The sequence below is a fragment of the Panthera onca genome, chromosome B3 (genome assembly GCF_046562875.1).
Source record: "Panthera onca isolate mPanOnc1 chromosome B3, mPanOnc1 haplotype 2, whole genome shotgun sequence".
NCBI classification, from domain to species: Eukaryota; Metazoa; Chordata; class Mammalia; order Carnivora; family Felidae; genus Panthera; species Panthera onca.
Genome location: NC_138344.1, coordinates 38,011,172 through 38,026,332, shown reverse-complemented (window position 1 = coordinate 38,026,332; position 15,161 = coordinate 38,011,172). Strand labels below are relative to the sequence as shown.

At 44.1% G+C, this 15,161-nt stretch overlaps 1 protein-coding gene across 4 annotated transcripts in view; it reads right to left on the bottom strand.

Moving 5' to 3' along the window:
* Window positions 1–913: 913 nt before the first annotated feature.
* The window catches only part of AAGAB (alpha and gamma adaptin binding protein), a 64,408-nt gene continuing 50,160 nt past the window's right edge, over window positions 914–15,161 (bottom strand). For 3 of the 4 annotated variants that reach the window (XM_060621040.3, XM_060621038.3, XM_078448771.2), the window contains exons 6-10: window positions 9,837–9,919; window positions 8,878–8,974; window positions 3,826–3,930; window positions 3,310–3,359; window positions 914–2,677 (exon numbers count right to left, since the gene is read on the bottom strand). In XM_060621040.3, coding sequence (XP_060477023.1) covers window positions 2,600–2,677; window positions 3,310–3,359; window positions 3,826–3,930; window positions 8,878–8,974; window positions 9,837–9,919 — 413 coding nt within the window. In that variant the 3' untranslated portion in view covers window positions 914–2,599. The other variant, XM_060621039.3, reaches the window with a different exon arrangement.

Genomic DNA, 15,161 nt, shown 5'->3' with positions numbered 1-15,161 from the left:
TCTGAATTAGATGTGGCCAAGTTCTATAAATAGAGAGAAAGCAAACTGGTTCTGTCAATCTTCTCATACTCTGGCAGGATAACATATTTTAAAATTATAAAAATATCTATGTCTTCATCGCTCTAAAATTATTACATAACACATGATTTTTGCAGGGGGGAAAAAAAAGTTTACTTCTGTCTCTCCCTACCTTCCAACCCTCATGGACCTTCAAATGTTGTGATCATATTCAGCAAACTAGCAAACGCGAATCCAAACCAAAATTAAAGGCCTACTATGGGCCCAACTCTGTGTTACACAAATAGAGAAATGTTGGAGGTAAAAAAAAAAGCCGAGTCTCTCACTTTAATTCCCGGACAGACAGTCCATAGTAACTGGTGTTGGCACATTCACAGCTCATGTCAGGTTGACTGCAACTTTCACTGCACTATTAGCTTATGATCACTTTTTTTTTTTTTTTTTTAAATGCTTACTTTTGAGGGAGAGAGAATGTGAGCAGGGGAGGGGCAGAGAGAGGGAGACACAGAATCCAAAGCAGGCTCCAGGCTCTGAACTGTCAGCACAGAGCCCGACGCGGGGCTCGAATCCACAAACTGCAAGATCATGACCTGAGCCAAAGTCGGACGTTTAACCAACTAAGCCACCCAGGTGCCCCAGTTCGTGATCACTCTTAACGTGAGCCTTTAGAAACCACTGGATACTTTTATTCCCGTGTGCCCTGGAAGGGGCCAACAGCCCCAGAAAGCTGAGGTCTTGAAAAGGTGAGTTGATATTATACATACACGAGGTAGATTCCACGTATTATGAGTTTGGCAGACTCTCCACTTATTCACTATTTATGCCCAATCTGAAGTAAGGCTTCCCCCAACATATGGCCTACTAAAAAACAACAAAATCATAATACACATTGGCAGACTTTATAAATAAATGATATTTTAATCACCTGGCTTTGTTTAATCCACAAAATCACATTCACGGCTTTTTCTAGTCTGTCTTCCCTAACCACGTGACCTGATGTATTTTCTGGAACCCTTCACGTTTTAAGAAAACCATTCTGCCTTTCATTTTGCAACCCCAGAGCCAACTTCCCTTCCATTCTTAGTAGCTAATGCAGTCACATCAAAGAAACATTGATGGAATGGTGATCAATTAGAGTCTCAGAGACCTTCAGAATAGTTAAAAAAAAAAAAAAAAAAAAAAAAGTCACCAAGCAAGAAAACTGCCAGTGTTGCCCGTGATGGCTCTTCCTTGACCGCTCCTGTCACTGAAACCTTCCCCTCTGTGGCTGCTCTGGCCCAGAACCTGGAGCATTTCACTCCTTCCGCCACTCCTCCTGCAGCGCTTACAAGGCGGTGCACAGAGGGGTCTGAAACTTGTTTCTGCTGGTGACCTAAGGAGTTCACAGTCCACACTAGGCCAGAAGCAGTTCTCGGCCTCTGTGTCGGCAGCGGCCAGCCACGCGCCAGTCTAGAACCGTGGCGGTCACCGCCGCGGTGAAGGTTAGTGGCATGCATTTACAAAGTGTCTACAAAAACAGAAATGGGAATATTTGCTGTACTTCCCCCTCTTCCTTGGAGAGGTTGGTTCCCTTTGGTGAGCAACTCCCCTAGGGTTGACCCCCTCAGCCCAGGAAGTAACACAAGGTACTCGGGTATTCGTTGCCTGACCTTTCACATCCCTTCCCGTCTTGCCCATCCTCACTGTTACTCTTTGGGCAGCGACCTGTTTGGCTCGCAGAGAAGAAGAGGGGGAGCCACCTCGTTTTGAGGGTATAAAGTGTGACGACACAGCTCTGACATCTCAAGCGCTCTAAGGAAGAAGAGTTTCTTCATGGTTATACTAATGTGAAGGCCTCCATATGCATTCACATGCTGTTTCGATGGCCCAGATAGGGAATTCCTTAACTTTCTTTCTCAGTCTCACCACCCCCCACCCCGCCCGCCTCCCCCCCACAACTTGGTAGATGAGATTGTTTTGCCTCATCTAGTATAATCTAAGAATTCACCCTGGTTTTTTCCATTGTTTCTAGCACGAGCTGAGACACTGTATTTCCAATGAAGTGCCCAGAAGCAGTTTTCAGCTAGAGACTAACCTGAGGGCCGCGGACTCTGGCTCCACCTACACTATGGCACAAATCAAGTCTGTGGCAGCTTCCTCGCCTCCCATCAAAAGCAACAAAGCTTGGAGCAGGAAGCTCCCCGAAAGCAGAAAATCCGGAAGCTTGAGGAAAAGTGGCACCAGCTCCTGACCTGTAGTAATCGAGTGTGGCCACAGAGGACACCACATAAAAGGTGGACTGGGAATGGCGTGGTGGCCTCCTTCTTCAACCGGGGCAAATCACACAGGCCCCTGAGCCTCGTTTCGCTCCCGTTCCTAGAAAAAGTGTATTTGAAAAAAACTCCCTCCTTGCTGTCATGATACTCCTCACTCCCTTAAGATATACTGAGAGAGAAAACCCCTACTATCCCCTAGTAAGAACTAAAATTAAGGGGACCCTAGAACTAAATCAGGTGGCCATCACGATGATGGGAAGTTCGGCAGAAGAGAACTGGGTGGAGCAGGGAAGGATCTCAGGCAGTCAAACCCTAGCACAAATAATTTAGTGTTCTTCATCTGATGAAAGGCCTTCAATTTCATCTCTGTCTCCCCCAATTGCCATCCAGAAGGCCTTGGCCACCTGTGGAGAGAAGCGTGCAACACATTTTAGGCAACAGCTGCATTTCAGCTTGTTTCATGTGTCAGTCAATATGCTGAACTGATCAAGACCTAAAATGCTATCCTTGCCCTCCAGCCTTCCAGCAACATATATCAAAACCCTTGAATACCCTGACCCAGGACTTCGACTTCTAGAAATGCATACTGAGTCTAAAATCAGAGTTACGTACAAAGGTGATGGATGTGTAAGGTTATGCACAGCTTCACTATTTCTAGAAGCAAGAAATGCACATGGCCTACGCGTCCAAAAGGGAAATGGATAAATTAGGACACATTCATACAATGAAATACCATAAACCACATACATTTCCTGCCAAGAGCATGTGTTGCATTGGTAATAAAACAAAACAAAACAACTGGGAGTTTTCCATCCTGAGTCTCAATGAAAGTTCCATGTCAGTCAACATACATTTGAAAAATCTTGGTTTGACTACAGCAATTATATTACTACAGTGTAAACATTCAATTCGTTCCAAGTTAATATCCAAAGAAAAGTTCACACTAAGACACTTACAGAAATCAACAAGTGTGACATATAATAACAGTAACAGACCTTTTGTAGACACTCAGTAAATACCTGACTGATCGTCTCACCTTTTCTGCATGCAACTTTCTTTGCTCGTGAGGAAGCGTCGCGGCCTTGTCTAGGGGGAAAATATATCTTAAGAGATTCATCTAATAGCACAGGAGAGTCTGGAGTGTGTGGATGTTGTAATGCTAGAAGATGGGAGATGGGTTTCAAAGACAAATGCTTATGGTGTAGTCATTAGAGGTGTTAGGGAGTTTAAGTCTTCCCGATTTTCCAGATGGGGATGATGTGAGTCAACTGGCAGGGGTCTTACTGATTCCAGGTTAATGAGACACACTGAAAGAAACTGAGAGAGGCAAGAGAAGAAGGGCAAGTAAGAGGGAAGAGAGTGGAGAAACAGGAAAATTTTCCCCGGGGAATTTCTACCAACAGAAGATGGCACGGTCCCCCCGGAGCCAAGGTTCTCCAGACAGCTGACACCAGAGCATGGAATCCAATCAGCGGTGACCAAACCAAATCCTACCACGTAGAACAGAGGAGCACCAGGATGGGAATGTGTCAGACGCAATGGATCCAATTACCTTTCATTTCCTTTAACTTGGAAAACAGTCTTTCAAAATTCTCCAAATCTCCTCCGCCGGTAGTAAGACTGGCCAATTCTTGAATATCCAGATCTAACATGGGATCTGAAAAAAGGATTTGTCACATTAGTTGCCACACATCACTTACCTATGCGCTAAATACGCATACAAGGCAATCAGTGCCAGCTCTGACGGGGTCATCACTGGACGAGAACTCCATGTGCACCGTCTTCACTGCTCACAGTGCTTTTGCCTGCCTGGCTGCTGGCGGGCCTTCGTGAATGAAAAGTAGCATATTCTAGCCTTACAGCATTATGCTGAGGCAAAGAATATGGCTTCGTTTTAGAGATGAGAAAACTAGAGCTCTGGGTGGAAGTGACTGGCTGGCTCCAGGTCACAGGTCACAGCTAGTGTGAGCTCGGATTCTGACTCCGGTGTTTCCAACTCTAAAGGCCACACTCTCCGCTGAGGTGCACTGATCAACAGTAAGCGTCTGGAATTTATGCCGTATCTTCCCGTACAACAAATATTTTCGCACCTATTACTGACAACCACCATATAAGGTGGTTAGGACAGACCTCAATGTCTGCAATTTATACGCGGAGAAAGCTGGGTTTAAAAACGAATTCATCTAAAATTGCAGTTTTTCGGAAGTAGAGCCGAATCCTAACTATTACTACAAAGCCTTTATTATTTCTACCGCAACCTATTACCTCTTCATCAAAATTTGTTTTTAATCAGAATTCTTCCTCATTCTCCACTCCATACCGACCACCTCTATGATGTCTTCCCTAGGCATCCCAGATCACAAGCCTCCTTCCCTAGATTTCATTCCATACTTAGCGTTTCTAGAACTGTCTTGGCCCTGGCACATGCTACTTTGCATTCTGACACCTCCCCATGTTACTGAAATACCACTACAGTACGAGAGAGTTCATCTTTGTGTCTATGTCACCGAGTGCTTTCACGTATGTAATTCCTTTTCATTTTTGCAACAGCATTGTTAGGAAGAATTTTCTTCTACATAAGGGGAAACTAAGGCCCACGGAGGCTAAACAACTTACTCGGGGTCATCTCACCACTAGTGGCAGAGCCATGATTGGAACCCAGTTGTCCAGGACCCCAAACCCACGACTTTAAGCATTATATCGCAAGGCCTGTCTCCACATTTTGAGGCTGTAAGCTGCTTGAAGACAAGGACAACTTCTAATTCTCTGCATCTACTACAATGCCATACAGAGAATTTGGTGTTAAAAATGCGTTTTGGTTAATAAATTTGCTTTGGACAAATTTATTTCACGTAGGCAGTTGACATACGGGGCTGGAGATAAAAATTTGTGATTTATCTGTGTATAGATGGTAACTGAACATAGAAGCACTTCATGCTTAGATATAGATTTGGCAGAGGAGGGTGGATGGAGTGCTGAGGGACGGCAATATGTGAAGGCTGGGTAAAGGAGGGTCATCTATCAAAGAAAGAGAAGGAATAACCAGAGAGGTAGGAAGAAAACCAGGGCATGTGCTGGGTGAGCCAAAGAAAATGCTTCCAAAAGGAACCGATCCACAATGTTGAATGCTGTCAAGAGGTTAAGACAAGGACTGGAAAATGTCTACGAAATTTAGTGGCATGGAGGTCACTGGTGAGCTGTTTCAGTGGCAAATGGGACAAAAGCTAAAGAGTAATAGTGGGTGAGGGACGGAAAGAAGTTCAGTAGAGAGGAGGGAGCTGCGGGGTTGACAGATGCTTTACCTTTGTTGGTTTGGTTTTGCCTTTTTTTCTTTAATTTTGACATAATTTCGGTACTATCAAAAAGTTACGAAAATAGTAAGTTCCGCCTTCCTCCCCTGGCATTAACATCTTATGTAACTAAAGGACAATTATGGATGTCAAGAAGTTCAAAATGGTAAAGTGCTATTAACTAAACTACAGACTTCATTCAGACCTCACCAGTTTTCCCACTAATATCCTATTCCAGGATCTTACACAGAATTCAGCCGTCAGATCTCTTTAGTCTTCTTCAAGGTGTGATAGTTCCTTAGACTTCTGTCATCCTTCATGACTTTGACACTTTTGAAGAGCACTCGTCAGTTATTTTGTATCATGTCCCTCCAACTGGGTTTGTCTGATGGTTTCTTATTGGACTGAGGCTATGCCCCTTTGGCATGAAGACCACAAAGGCCCTTTCAGTGCCTCCTGTCAGGGGACAGGTGATGTCAGTGTGTCTTACTACCAGTGATGTTAAAACTGGTGCCCGCCGGGTGTCTCCAGTGTAAAGTTACTATTATCCTCTCTGTACTAAATAAATATCTTGGGAAAGATACTGTGGAACATACAAGCATTGTGTCTCTTCTCAAAATTTCATCTCCTAAGTTTCATGTTCATCGGTGGATCTTGGCCACAACAATTATTACTGTGGTGTGTGGCTAATGATGATTTTTCTTTCCCTCATTCCTTCTACCTTTACCAGAATTCTTCCATAAAGAAGAACTTCCCTTTTTTCCCTGGTTGTTTTTTTACTCAGTTATTTCTTATGCTAGTATGGATTCATAGATATTTTAGTTTATTCTGTGGATTACAGCCCAATACTAAATTCGTTTTTTAATGTTTATTTATTGAGAGAGAGAGAGAGAGAGAGAGAGAGAAAGAGGGAGGGAGAGGGGCAGACACAGAATCGGAAGCAGGCTCCAGGCTCTGAGCTGTCAACACAGAGCCCAACGCGGGACCCGAACCCATGATTCATGACATCATGATCTGAGCTGAAGTCGGACGCTTAACCGACTGAGCCACCCAGAGCCCCTACTAAATTCATTTTTGCTGGTCAAATTGTTCCAGCATGAGCCACAGGAAGCTCTTTCAAGTTGGTTCCGGTGCCCTTTCAACATGCTCTCCCCCCCCCCCTTTTTTTTTTCTTCACGTTCTGGCCCCACAGGGTAACTCTAGGCTCATCCTGCATTTTTCCGGTCTCTAGCCTTGGAATCAATCACTTCTCCAAGTGACCCTGGATCCTTTTATTGGAGGATGGTATTTAAAAATCAAGATCTAGGGGCGCCTGGGTGGCTCAGTCGGTTAAGCGTCCGACTTCGGCTCGGGTCATGATCTCACAGTTCGTGAGTTCAAGCCCCGCGTCAGGCTCTGTGCTGACAGCTCGGAGCCTGGAGTCTGCTTCAGATTCTGTGTCTCCCTCTCTGTCTGCCCCTTCCCTGCTCATGCTCTGTCTCTGTCTCAAAAATAAATAAACATTTTTTAAAAAATTTAAAAAAAATAAAAATTAAAAAAAATTAAAAAAACCAAGATCTAAATGCTAAGGGTGGTGGGGTGCCTGGGTGGCTCCGTCAGCTCGACGTCCGACTTTGGCTCAGGTTGCGACCTTGCGTTTTGTGACTTCAAGCCCCATGTCGGGCTCCGTGCTGACAGCTGGGAGCCTGAAGCCTGCTTCGGATTCTGTGTCTCCCTTTCCCTCTGCCCCTCCCCCACTCGCTCTCTATCTCTGTCTCTCAAAAATAAATAAATATTTAAAAAAAAAAAAAAAAAAGAGTTTGAACGCTAAAGGTGCCAACTGCTATTGGAGTATGGTGCTTCCAGGCCCTCTCAGTGGAAAGTGGTAGGACGCATACGCACGTCTCTCTCTATTGCTCTAGCGCAGAAGTATGCTGTCACACGCTAACACCTTCAGTTCCAGCCCAGTACCAAACGGTGCGTCCCGCCTTCTTCTTTCCTTATGTGACTTCTTTCTCGGACAGTGAGAAACCTAGCTCTCATTATCTATATTTTTTTAATTTTTTCAACCCTGATACATCTACAATATATATGGTGTCAGAATTTCTAAACCATACTCCTGTGAGAATCTAATGCATTAGGCAGAGTTCACCATTTCTGTTCAGTTCTGTTTTTAGCCTCATGGTATTTAGTCAGATGCTGTTTCCCCATGTTATTCAGGCCAGTTCTTGTCTTCGCTACCTCTTCAGTGTGGTTACTGTTGTTCGTTTTTGTTTTTGTTTTCCCATGACAGAGACTTTAGCACGTCTAAAACCAATAGGAGAAGGGCACCTGGGTGGCTCGGTTGGTTAAGCGTCTGACTTCAGCCGAGGTCATGATCTCGCTGTTCCTGAGTTGGAGCCCCGTGTCGGGCTCTGTGCTGACAGCTCAGAGCCTGGACCCTGCTTCAGATTCTGTGTCTCCCTCTCTCTCTCTCTGCCCCTCCCCCACTCATGCTCTGTCTCTCTCTCAAAAATAAACACATTAAAAAAAATTTTTTTAAACCAATAGGAGGGACCCAACTAGAAGACAAGGTTGAATATATGAAAGAGAAAAGAGATTATATGTAATTTTTCCTTCTTTTTATGTTTCTATTTCCAAACACTTAAGTTTTCTACTGGATTATCTTCTAATCAGAAAGTGTTTTAAAAGCTGCACATGGGCCCTCCGTGGTGGCATCGCGAGAATGCAGAACTGTCCGCAGTTCCACAACAAGAGAACGTTTACAGTTATTATCAACCACATCCCGTGGCTTTTGGACATCTGAGTGGATTCGAGTTTCGGTTCCAGGACCCTCTTGTTAGATGCCCTTGGACAAGTTATTAAACTGCTCTGGGCCTCAGCGTCATCTCCATAAAATAACTTTTCTGCTGAACTTCATTACCCAACACAGGAAAGCAGATATAAAAGAACTTTAAAAGGATGTGAAAGGGCTTATAAAGTTGTATTATTCTTGTTGCCATCAATTCTGCCAACTGTTAAATACTATGAAAAAAAAACCGGAATATGGAGATATAAAGCTGTTTCACCACCTGGTTCTGTCTGTCTCAGCTAAGATGATCTGGATCAGGATCCTGCTGAGAGAATCCGAGAGAAAATGGTACCCGCAGATTGCTTATACAGCGATTCTCCCTCCCTTGCTGATAGCCATCCGCCAGGCTCACGTTCATTGGGGTACACCATCCATTTTCTTCCCTTGTTCATCCTCAAAGTCAATTTCCCCCTCGATGATGTATGTCCCACACCTATTCCAAGTTCCACAGAGCTGTCTCCTGGCAGCCAAAGGAGGAACTTACCCACGATGCTATCTGCCTGGGCATCTGTTGTGTTAGATGCACCGCCCCGATGATCCAAGAGAGATTCAGTCCTAGCTGCTGCTGGCAAACGGGGCTGCTGTTGAGGGAAATACACACAAGCAGTAATTTAATTGCAGGCTATTTCAGAACTGAAGCCAAAAAGGCTCACACTTCCACTCCCCAGTTGGCTCTAGAGAAGCAATAATGGGAGCTAGAGACAAAGAGAGATGGAAGAAGGGTTGATGTCACAGAAAAAAAAAAAAAAAAAAAAAAAAAATCAGAGGCTAAAAATTCACTAACTCGGGAGTATTTTCCCTCAAGGAAAAACTAGAAAGTGTTATGATTCTGCTACTGCCTATTAAAACGTGGTTTTTTGTTTGCTTTAAGAGCCATGTTTTATTCAAAATGCAAAAATCAACGTAAGTATATCTCCAAGAGCTCAAGACTGATGAAAAAGTTGCCTGGAAAGACCACATGGCACTGTGTCATTTGCTCTTGGTTCCAGCAAGCTGACCAAGGCACACTTGGACCAAAGACCTTGAGGACACAGGGTTGAAGTCAGACTAGGAACTTCACTGAGGACAGGGACCCTGCCTCTGGTTTGTACAGGGCCTCGTACATGGGAAGTATTGAGAAAGAACCATCAATTTTATTTCACAAAGATCTGGAGGCAACTTTATGTCTCAAGGAAATCCTAGCACGCTTTTTAAAGTACGCTAGCCCAAAAAACCCCATGGGGGAGCCTAAATTGTGATCATCTTGAAGGGGCTTACTGCTTTAATGCTGAACCAGCCTTCTCTCAACAGGCACCAGGCACAAGAGGACTGTTTTAGATTCTCTTTTTATCCTCGTTTTAACTATTTTCTGCTGCCTCTTAAATGGAAAGGAAAAAATGACAAATGGTATAGTCATAATGACAAGGAGAAATTAAAACCAAAGGATCCAGGAAAAATCTTTACCTCTGAGTGACGCATCTCTGCTGACCCAATGCTATGGTTGGCTCCAGCCAATGAGCTGAGAAGGCTAAAGCCTTGGTTCCTATCTGAAAAGAAAACAATCCAGTCACGGACATTTGTTATTTACGTTTTAAAGTGTTAAAATGACCGTGATGAAAACACAGTGGCTATTTCCTCATTATAAAAGTTCTAACTATAAAAACTGTTACTCTGGGACATTAGGAATTTATAGATCTTTTATAAAAAAAATTTTTTTTTAACGTTTATTTTTGAGACAGAGAGAGACAGAGCATGAACGGGGGAGGGTCAGAGAGAGAGGGAGACACAGAATCCGAAGCAGGCTCCAGGCTCTGAGCCATCAGCCCAGAGCCCGACGCGGGGCTCGAACTCACGGACCGCGAGATCGTGACCTGAGCTGACGTCGGCCGCTTAACCGACTGAGCCACCCAGGCGCCCCAGGAATTTATAGATCTTAATGCATGGACTCGTGCTTGCATTTTCTTCATACTTGTTATTTGAAAATATGAATTTTTTTGGAATAGAAACTTCTTAGGAAAATAGTCACCAACAATCACCATACTCTCTCAATTCTGAATAATTTTTAAAACTCACAGACACAGGTCCAGGCCAAATATAATGGCAGGTCCACCACAACAAACAAGACCACTCAGTGGTTCTTTTGCAAAGGCTAACTATTAAAACACTCATGTTTTAATAGTCACTATGAACCAATATGGCAGTGTTTCAAACGGTGTTTCAAATGTTCAGAAACGTTTACAAAAAAGCAACACAGGTGCATTATCATCAGGTGAAAAGGAGCATGCATGCTTTTTAAAATAAAGCTTTCATTTTGTAAGGGATAAGGACTCCCTATACTCTTAATGTTTGTATTTACAATGGAGGACAAATCTGGAGCAGAACATCTAGAAATGACGACAGCCCTAGCGCCGATCACAGCTTCCTCAGAATCACCTGGAACACCTATTAAAACTAGCCTGGTATTCAAGGACCCTATCTCAGACTCACTGAAGCAGAATCTCTGGGGCAGACACCAAGGAAGCTGAACTTCCATTTCTCGAAGTTTACTTATTTATTTACTTTTAGTGATCGCTACGCCCACCGTGAGGCTCAAACTCATGAGCCCAAGATCAAGAGTCGCACGCTCTTCCAACTGAGCCAGCCAGGTGCCCCGAAAGCTGAACTTCTCACACATACTCCAGGAGAATCTTTGAAGGACAGGGATCAGGGAAGTCGGAAGGACAAAAAGAAAAGAAAATCACTACTTTAGAGTAGAAGGCGACACCCACAATCCAGGAGTCTAAAGGTACAGTTGTCAAAAAGCTATCTTCCTTCCCCTTGCCTTTCCTCTATCTGTCCCTTCCCTGGACCCATCCTCAGCTCTTCCTAGGTCCTACTCCCGTCGTGTGAAATCTGTTGCCAGACAGTCACACAGAGGTGCTGACAACAGAGAGACACCTGCCGTCTCCGTCCTTCGACACCAGAACGACCGCACATGCTAGGCGGAGGCCCGCAGCTTTTTCCAGCTCGGCCTCTCACCCCGCGGGTACCCTGCCCGCTGCAGGACCTGTGTGGGCGCTGGGCAGCACCAGGGGCCTGTTGATTTTCTCACACCGTACCCCAGCATCCACGTACCCCTGGAGCCCCTTTTACCTCCTCATCCAACTCGGTCACTCTGCCAGGAACATGCCAGGCCACGTGCTCGGGTGCGTCTCACGCAAGGACCAAGCGCTAAGGTGTCACCAAGGAAGGCAGAGGAGACCCAGAGGCTGAGAGAAGTGGATCCATGTGGTGTCTCACGCTGATGGCTTCAGAGAGCCTGGGATATTTGGTCCAATGTGCTATAGATTTTATTTTATTTTTTTTTAATTTTTTTTTTAACGTTTATTTATTTTTGAGACAGAGAGAGACAGAGCATGAACGGGGGAGGGGCAGAGAGAGAGGGAGACACAGAATCCGAAGCAGCCTTCAGGCTCTGAGCCATCAGCCCAGAGCCTGACGCGGGGCTCGAACTCACGGACCGTGAGATCGTGACCTGAGCTGAAGTCGGACGCTTAACCGACTGAGCCACCCAGGCGCCCCAGGATTTTAAAGCAGTTGTACACAGTTCAGTGCTCTGACAGGGATTCTCCATGTCATGGAGCTCTTAGAGTAGACTTGAGGCTCTTTGTACAAAAGTCAGTACCTGAGTAATAGGGTACTGCTGTAAGAGAGTCCTCACCTCTGTTACTGGAAATACAGTGGGCTTGGGGTAATCTTCAAATCCAATTCACAAATCCCTGCCTATTCTAATTCCACGGCTTATGTTTTTCCTCTGTTGGGCATCACCTAAACTTGGCAGGCCAGGCTGCAATCCACGAAGACTAAGGCAATGTTGTGTCAACTTAGGTGTATTGTTTGATCAAAACAGTCTGTTTAAAGTCCCTCATTCTTTTTTTTTTTTAATATTTTTAATGTTTTTATTTATTTTTGAGAGAGAAAGAGAGACAGAGACAGAGACAGAGAGAGAGAGAGAGAGAGAGAGAGAATATGAATCTGAAGCAGGCTGCAGGCTCCAAGCTGTCAGCACAGGGCTGGACTCGGGGCTCGAACTCACGAACCGCGAAATCATGACCTAAGCCGGAGTCGGACACTTAGCTGACTGAGCCACCCAGGCACCCCAAAGTCCCTCATTCTTTATAGTGGCTGCCTCCGAGGAGGGGGTCTGGGAGGGACAGGAGTTAGAAGAGCCAGACTCAATGTAGATCACGACAAAGTCTGAATAGTGGGAAGAGAACTGGGCTCCAGGTCAGAAAGCTTGGATTTCATTCCTGGCTCTGCCTCCCAATGTGATCACGGGCAAATTAATGAATCTTTCTGTGTCTCAATTTTTTGATCCGTCAAATAAGAGGAGTGCTATATTCATGGTTGTTAAGGTCCTTTCTGCCCTAGGTGTCTGTGATTTTATGAAGAGGTACTCTTTAGCCTCTCTTACAGTAGCTCTGAATTAGCTGGGCTTTTTAAAAAAATTACTAAACAGAGAAACAAGAACCTTAAGTTTCCTAATCCTTTTAAGGTTCACAGATGACTACGAGTTTATAATCAGGTTTTGGACTAATTATAATAAGCTGGAAGGACTTTCGCTCAGGATTTTCTTATAAACAACGGAGAAATGTAGTCAACTGACAAGAGAGTTCACGATGTTCCCCTGCTTATATTTTAAGGAGATCAGAAACATAGCAATTGTCATGATTAGAAAAGCAATTCATTCTTGTTTATACAAAGCGGATCGCTCGCACATTAATGTTGCTCAAAAAAACTTGGATGATATTTTATCCACCTACGGCTTTAAACAAACTCAGTCCTGCCTAGTTCAAAACGTGTTTAGCAAAATTCTGCCCGTGTGCACCCACTGTAAAACCATTCTCATAGGAAAGGATTACATGAATCTTTTCTTGTTTGCCAGATTTTTCTCCCCAGGACTCAGGGCATGGAAATATCATCCCTATTAAGAAGAATTTATTTCTTTAGCAGGTAGTTGTTGAAATTGGCTTTTGCCCCTCTCGTTTTATCGATGCCACAAAACACTACACTAGGAAGGAATAAATTAATCCACTTACTGAACGGATTCTTCTGGAGCTTCAGAGCTAGAGAAAAGGGAAGTTGTTAACGGTGGAAAATAAATTCTTCTGGAAGGCACAGTAAGTATATTAAACTCTGGTCCTAAAAACATCTAATTCCGTTTCAGACTACTCAGTTGGCACGTGTGGAATACTAGATTTTAAAAAGGATAGTCATGAAAAACTCTAGTGGTGCTGGTCATTAGCACAGATTTCTTACACAAGTGTCAGAAACAGAGCTACGGCCTCTAGAATAAAGATTTCATGTGCCTTGGGGAGGAGCTTCTATTTATATATTTATTTTTTTAATAAGTTTCCAGAAAATTTCATATAGATGACAGTGTTTGGGTATCTCTTCATAAATCTAAAAGCACAGGACTTTGGGGATGCTTGGGTGGCTCAGTCGGTTGAGCGACCAACTTCGGCTCAGGTCATGATCTCACAGTTTGTGGGTTTGAGACCCGCATCGGGCTCTGTGCCGACAGCTTAGGAGCCTGGAGCCTCCTTTGGATTCTGTGTCTCCCATTCTCTCTCTGCCCCTCCCCCACCCATGCTCTGTCTCTCTCTCTCTCAAAAATAAAATAGAAACATTAAAAAAAATAAAATAAAAGTCCGGGATTTTTGTAGAAACGTAACATGCACTTCACACAGCAACTGTGACTTCCATTCCCTGAGACACTTACAGAACTGAAAACTTGGGCCCAGAGGGAAATCTTAGCAGAAAGTTAAACGTACGAAGGAGGCTGGGATATCCGCTGACGGCCTGATAGGCCTCAGGCTGCACTGTGTTACCCAGAGAGGTTTTCACTTCAAATTTCTACACAACACAGCCACAGTATTAAGGATTTCCACGACCACACACCCAAAACGTCTTAGATGACCTGTTATGTATGTTCTGTGTCCATATTCAGCTTTTATTTCTTTAAAGCGGCAATTAGTTGGCACCATCTGTAGAAGTTCAAGTTTTCTTTACATCCCCTTTCTCTCCCCACAAAATATTTTGTTTTCTACCCAGTGATACACGTGACCCCACTTACACCACAGCTAAGATTTTCGACTTCCATAGAGACGCTGGGCCTATTTTTTCTTATTTTTAAATCACACCATGAAAACTTATTTTAAGCAAGTACTCCATCAAAAATGATTTCACTAGTATTTGGGAAATAAGCCTACACATCTTTTTCACATTCCACTTCTTTAAAAAAAAAAGTTGTTTTTTTTTTTTTTAATGTTGATTTTTGAGAAAGGAGAGAGACAGAGTGTGAGTGGGAGAGGAGCACAGAGAGGAGGAGACAGAATCCGAAGCAGGCTCCGGGCTCTGAGCCGTCAGCACACAGCCCGATGCGGGGCTGGAACTCACAAACCGTGAGATCATGACCTGAGCAGAAGTCAGACACTTAACCCACTGAGCCACCCAGGCGCCCCTATCACATTCCACTTCTGCTTGACATAATGAAATGAATGATTCTGAAATCACAGAAGAATTAGAAAAACTGATTTATTCTCTTTCAATGAACGATCCATTGCTTGGAAAGACAAAACTCTGATGCACCGTGGCCGGCAGTATGTGAATCCGTGCTCTCCCACACCGGGGCACCTGCTCCCAAGTCTAGAAGTGTTTCTGCCAATACCTGAAGATACAATGAACATAACCAGAAAGTAACCAGACTATGCTTTTTCCCTTTATCCTGACTACAAACGAAATGTTCAC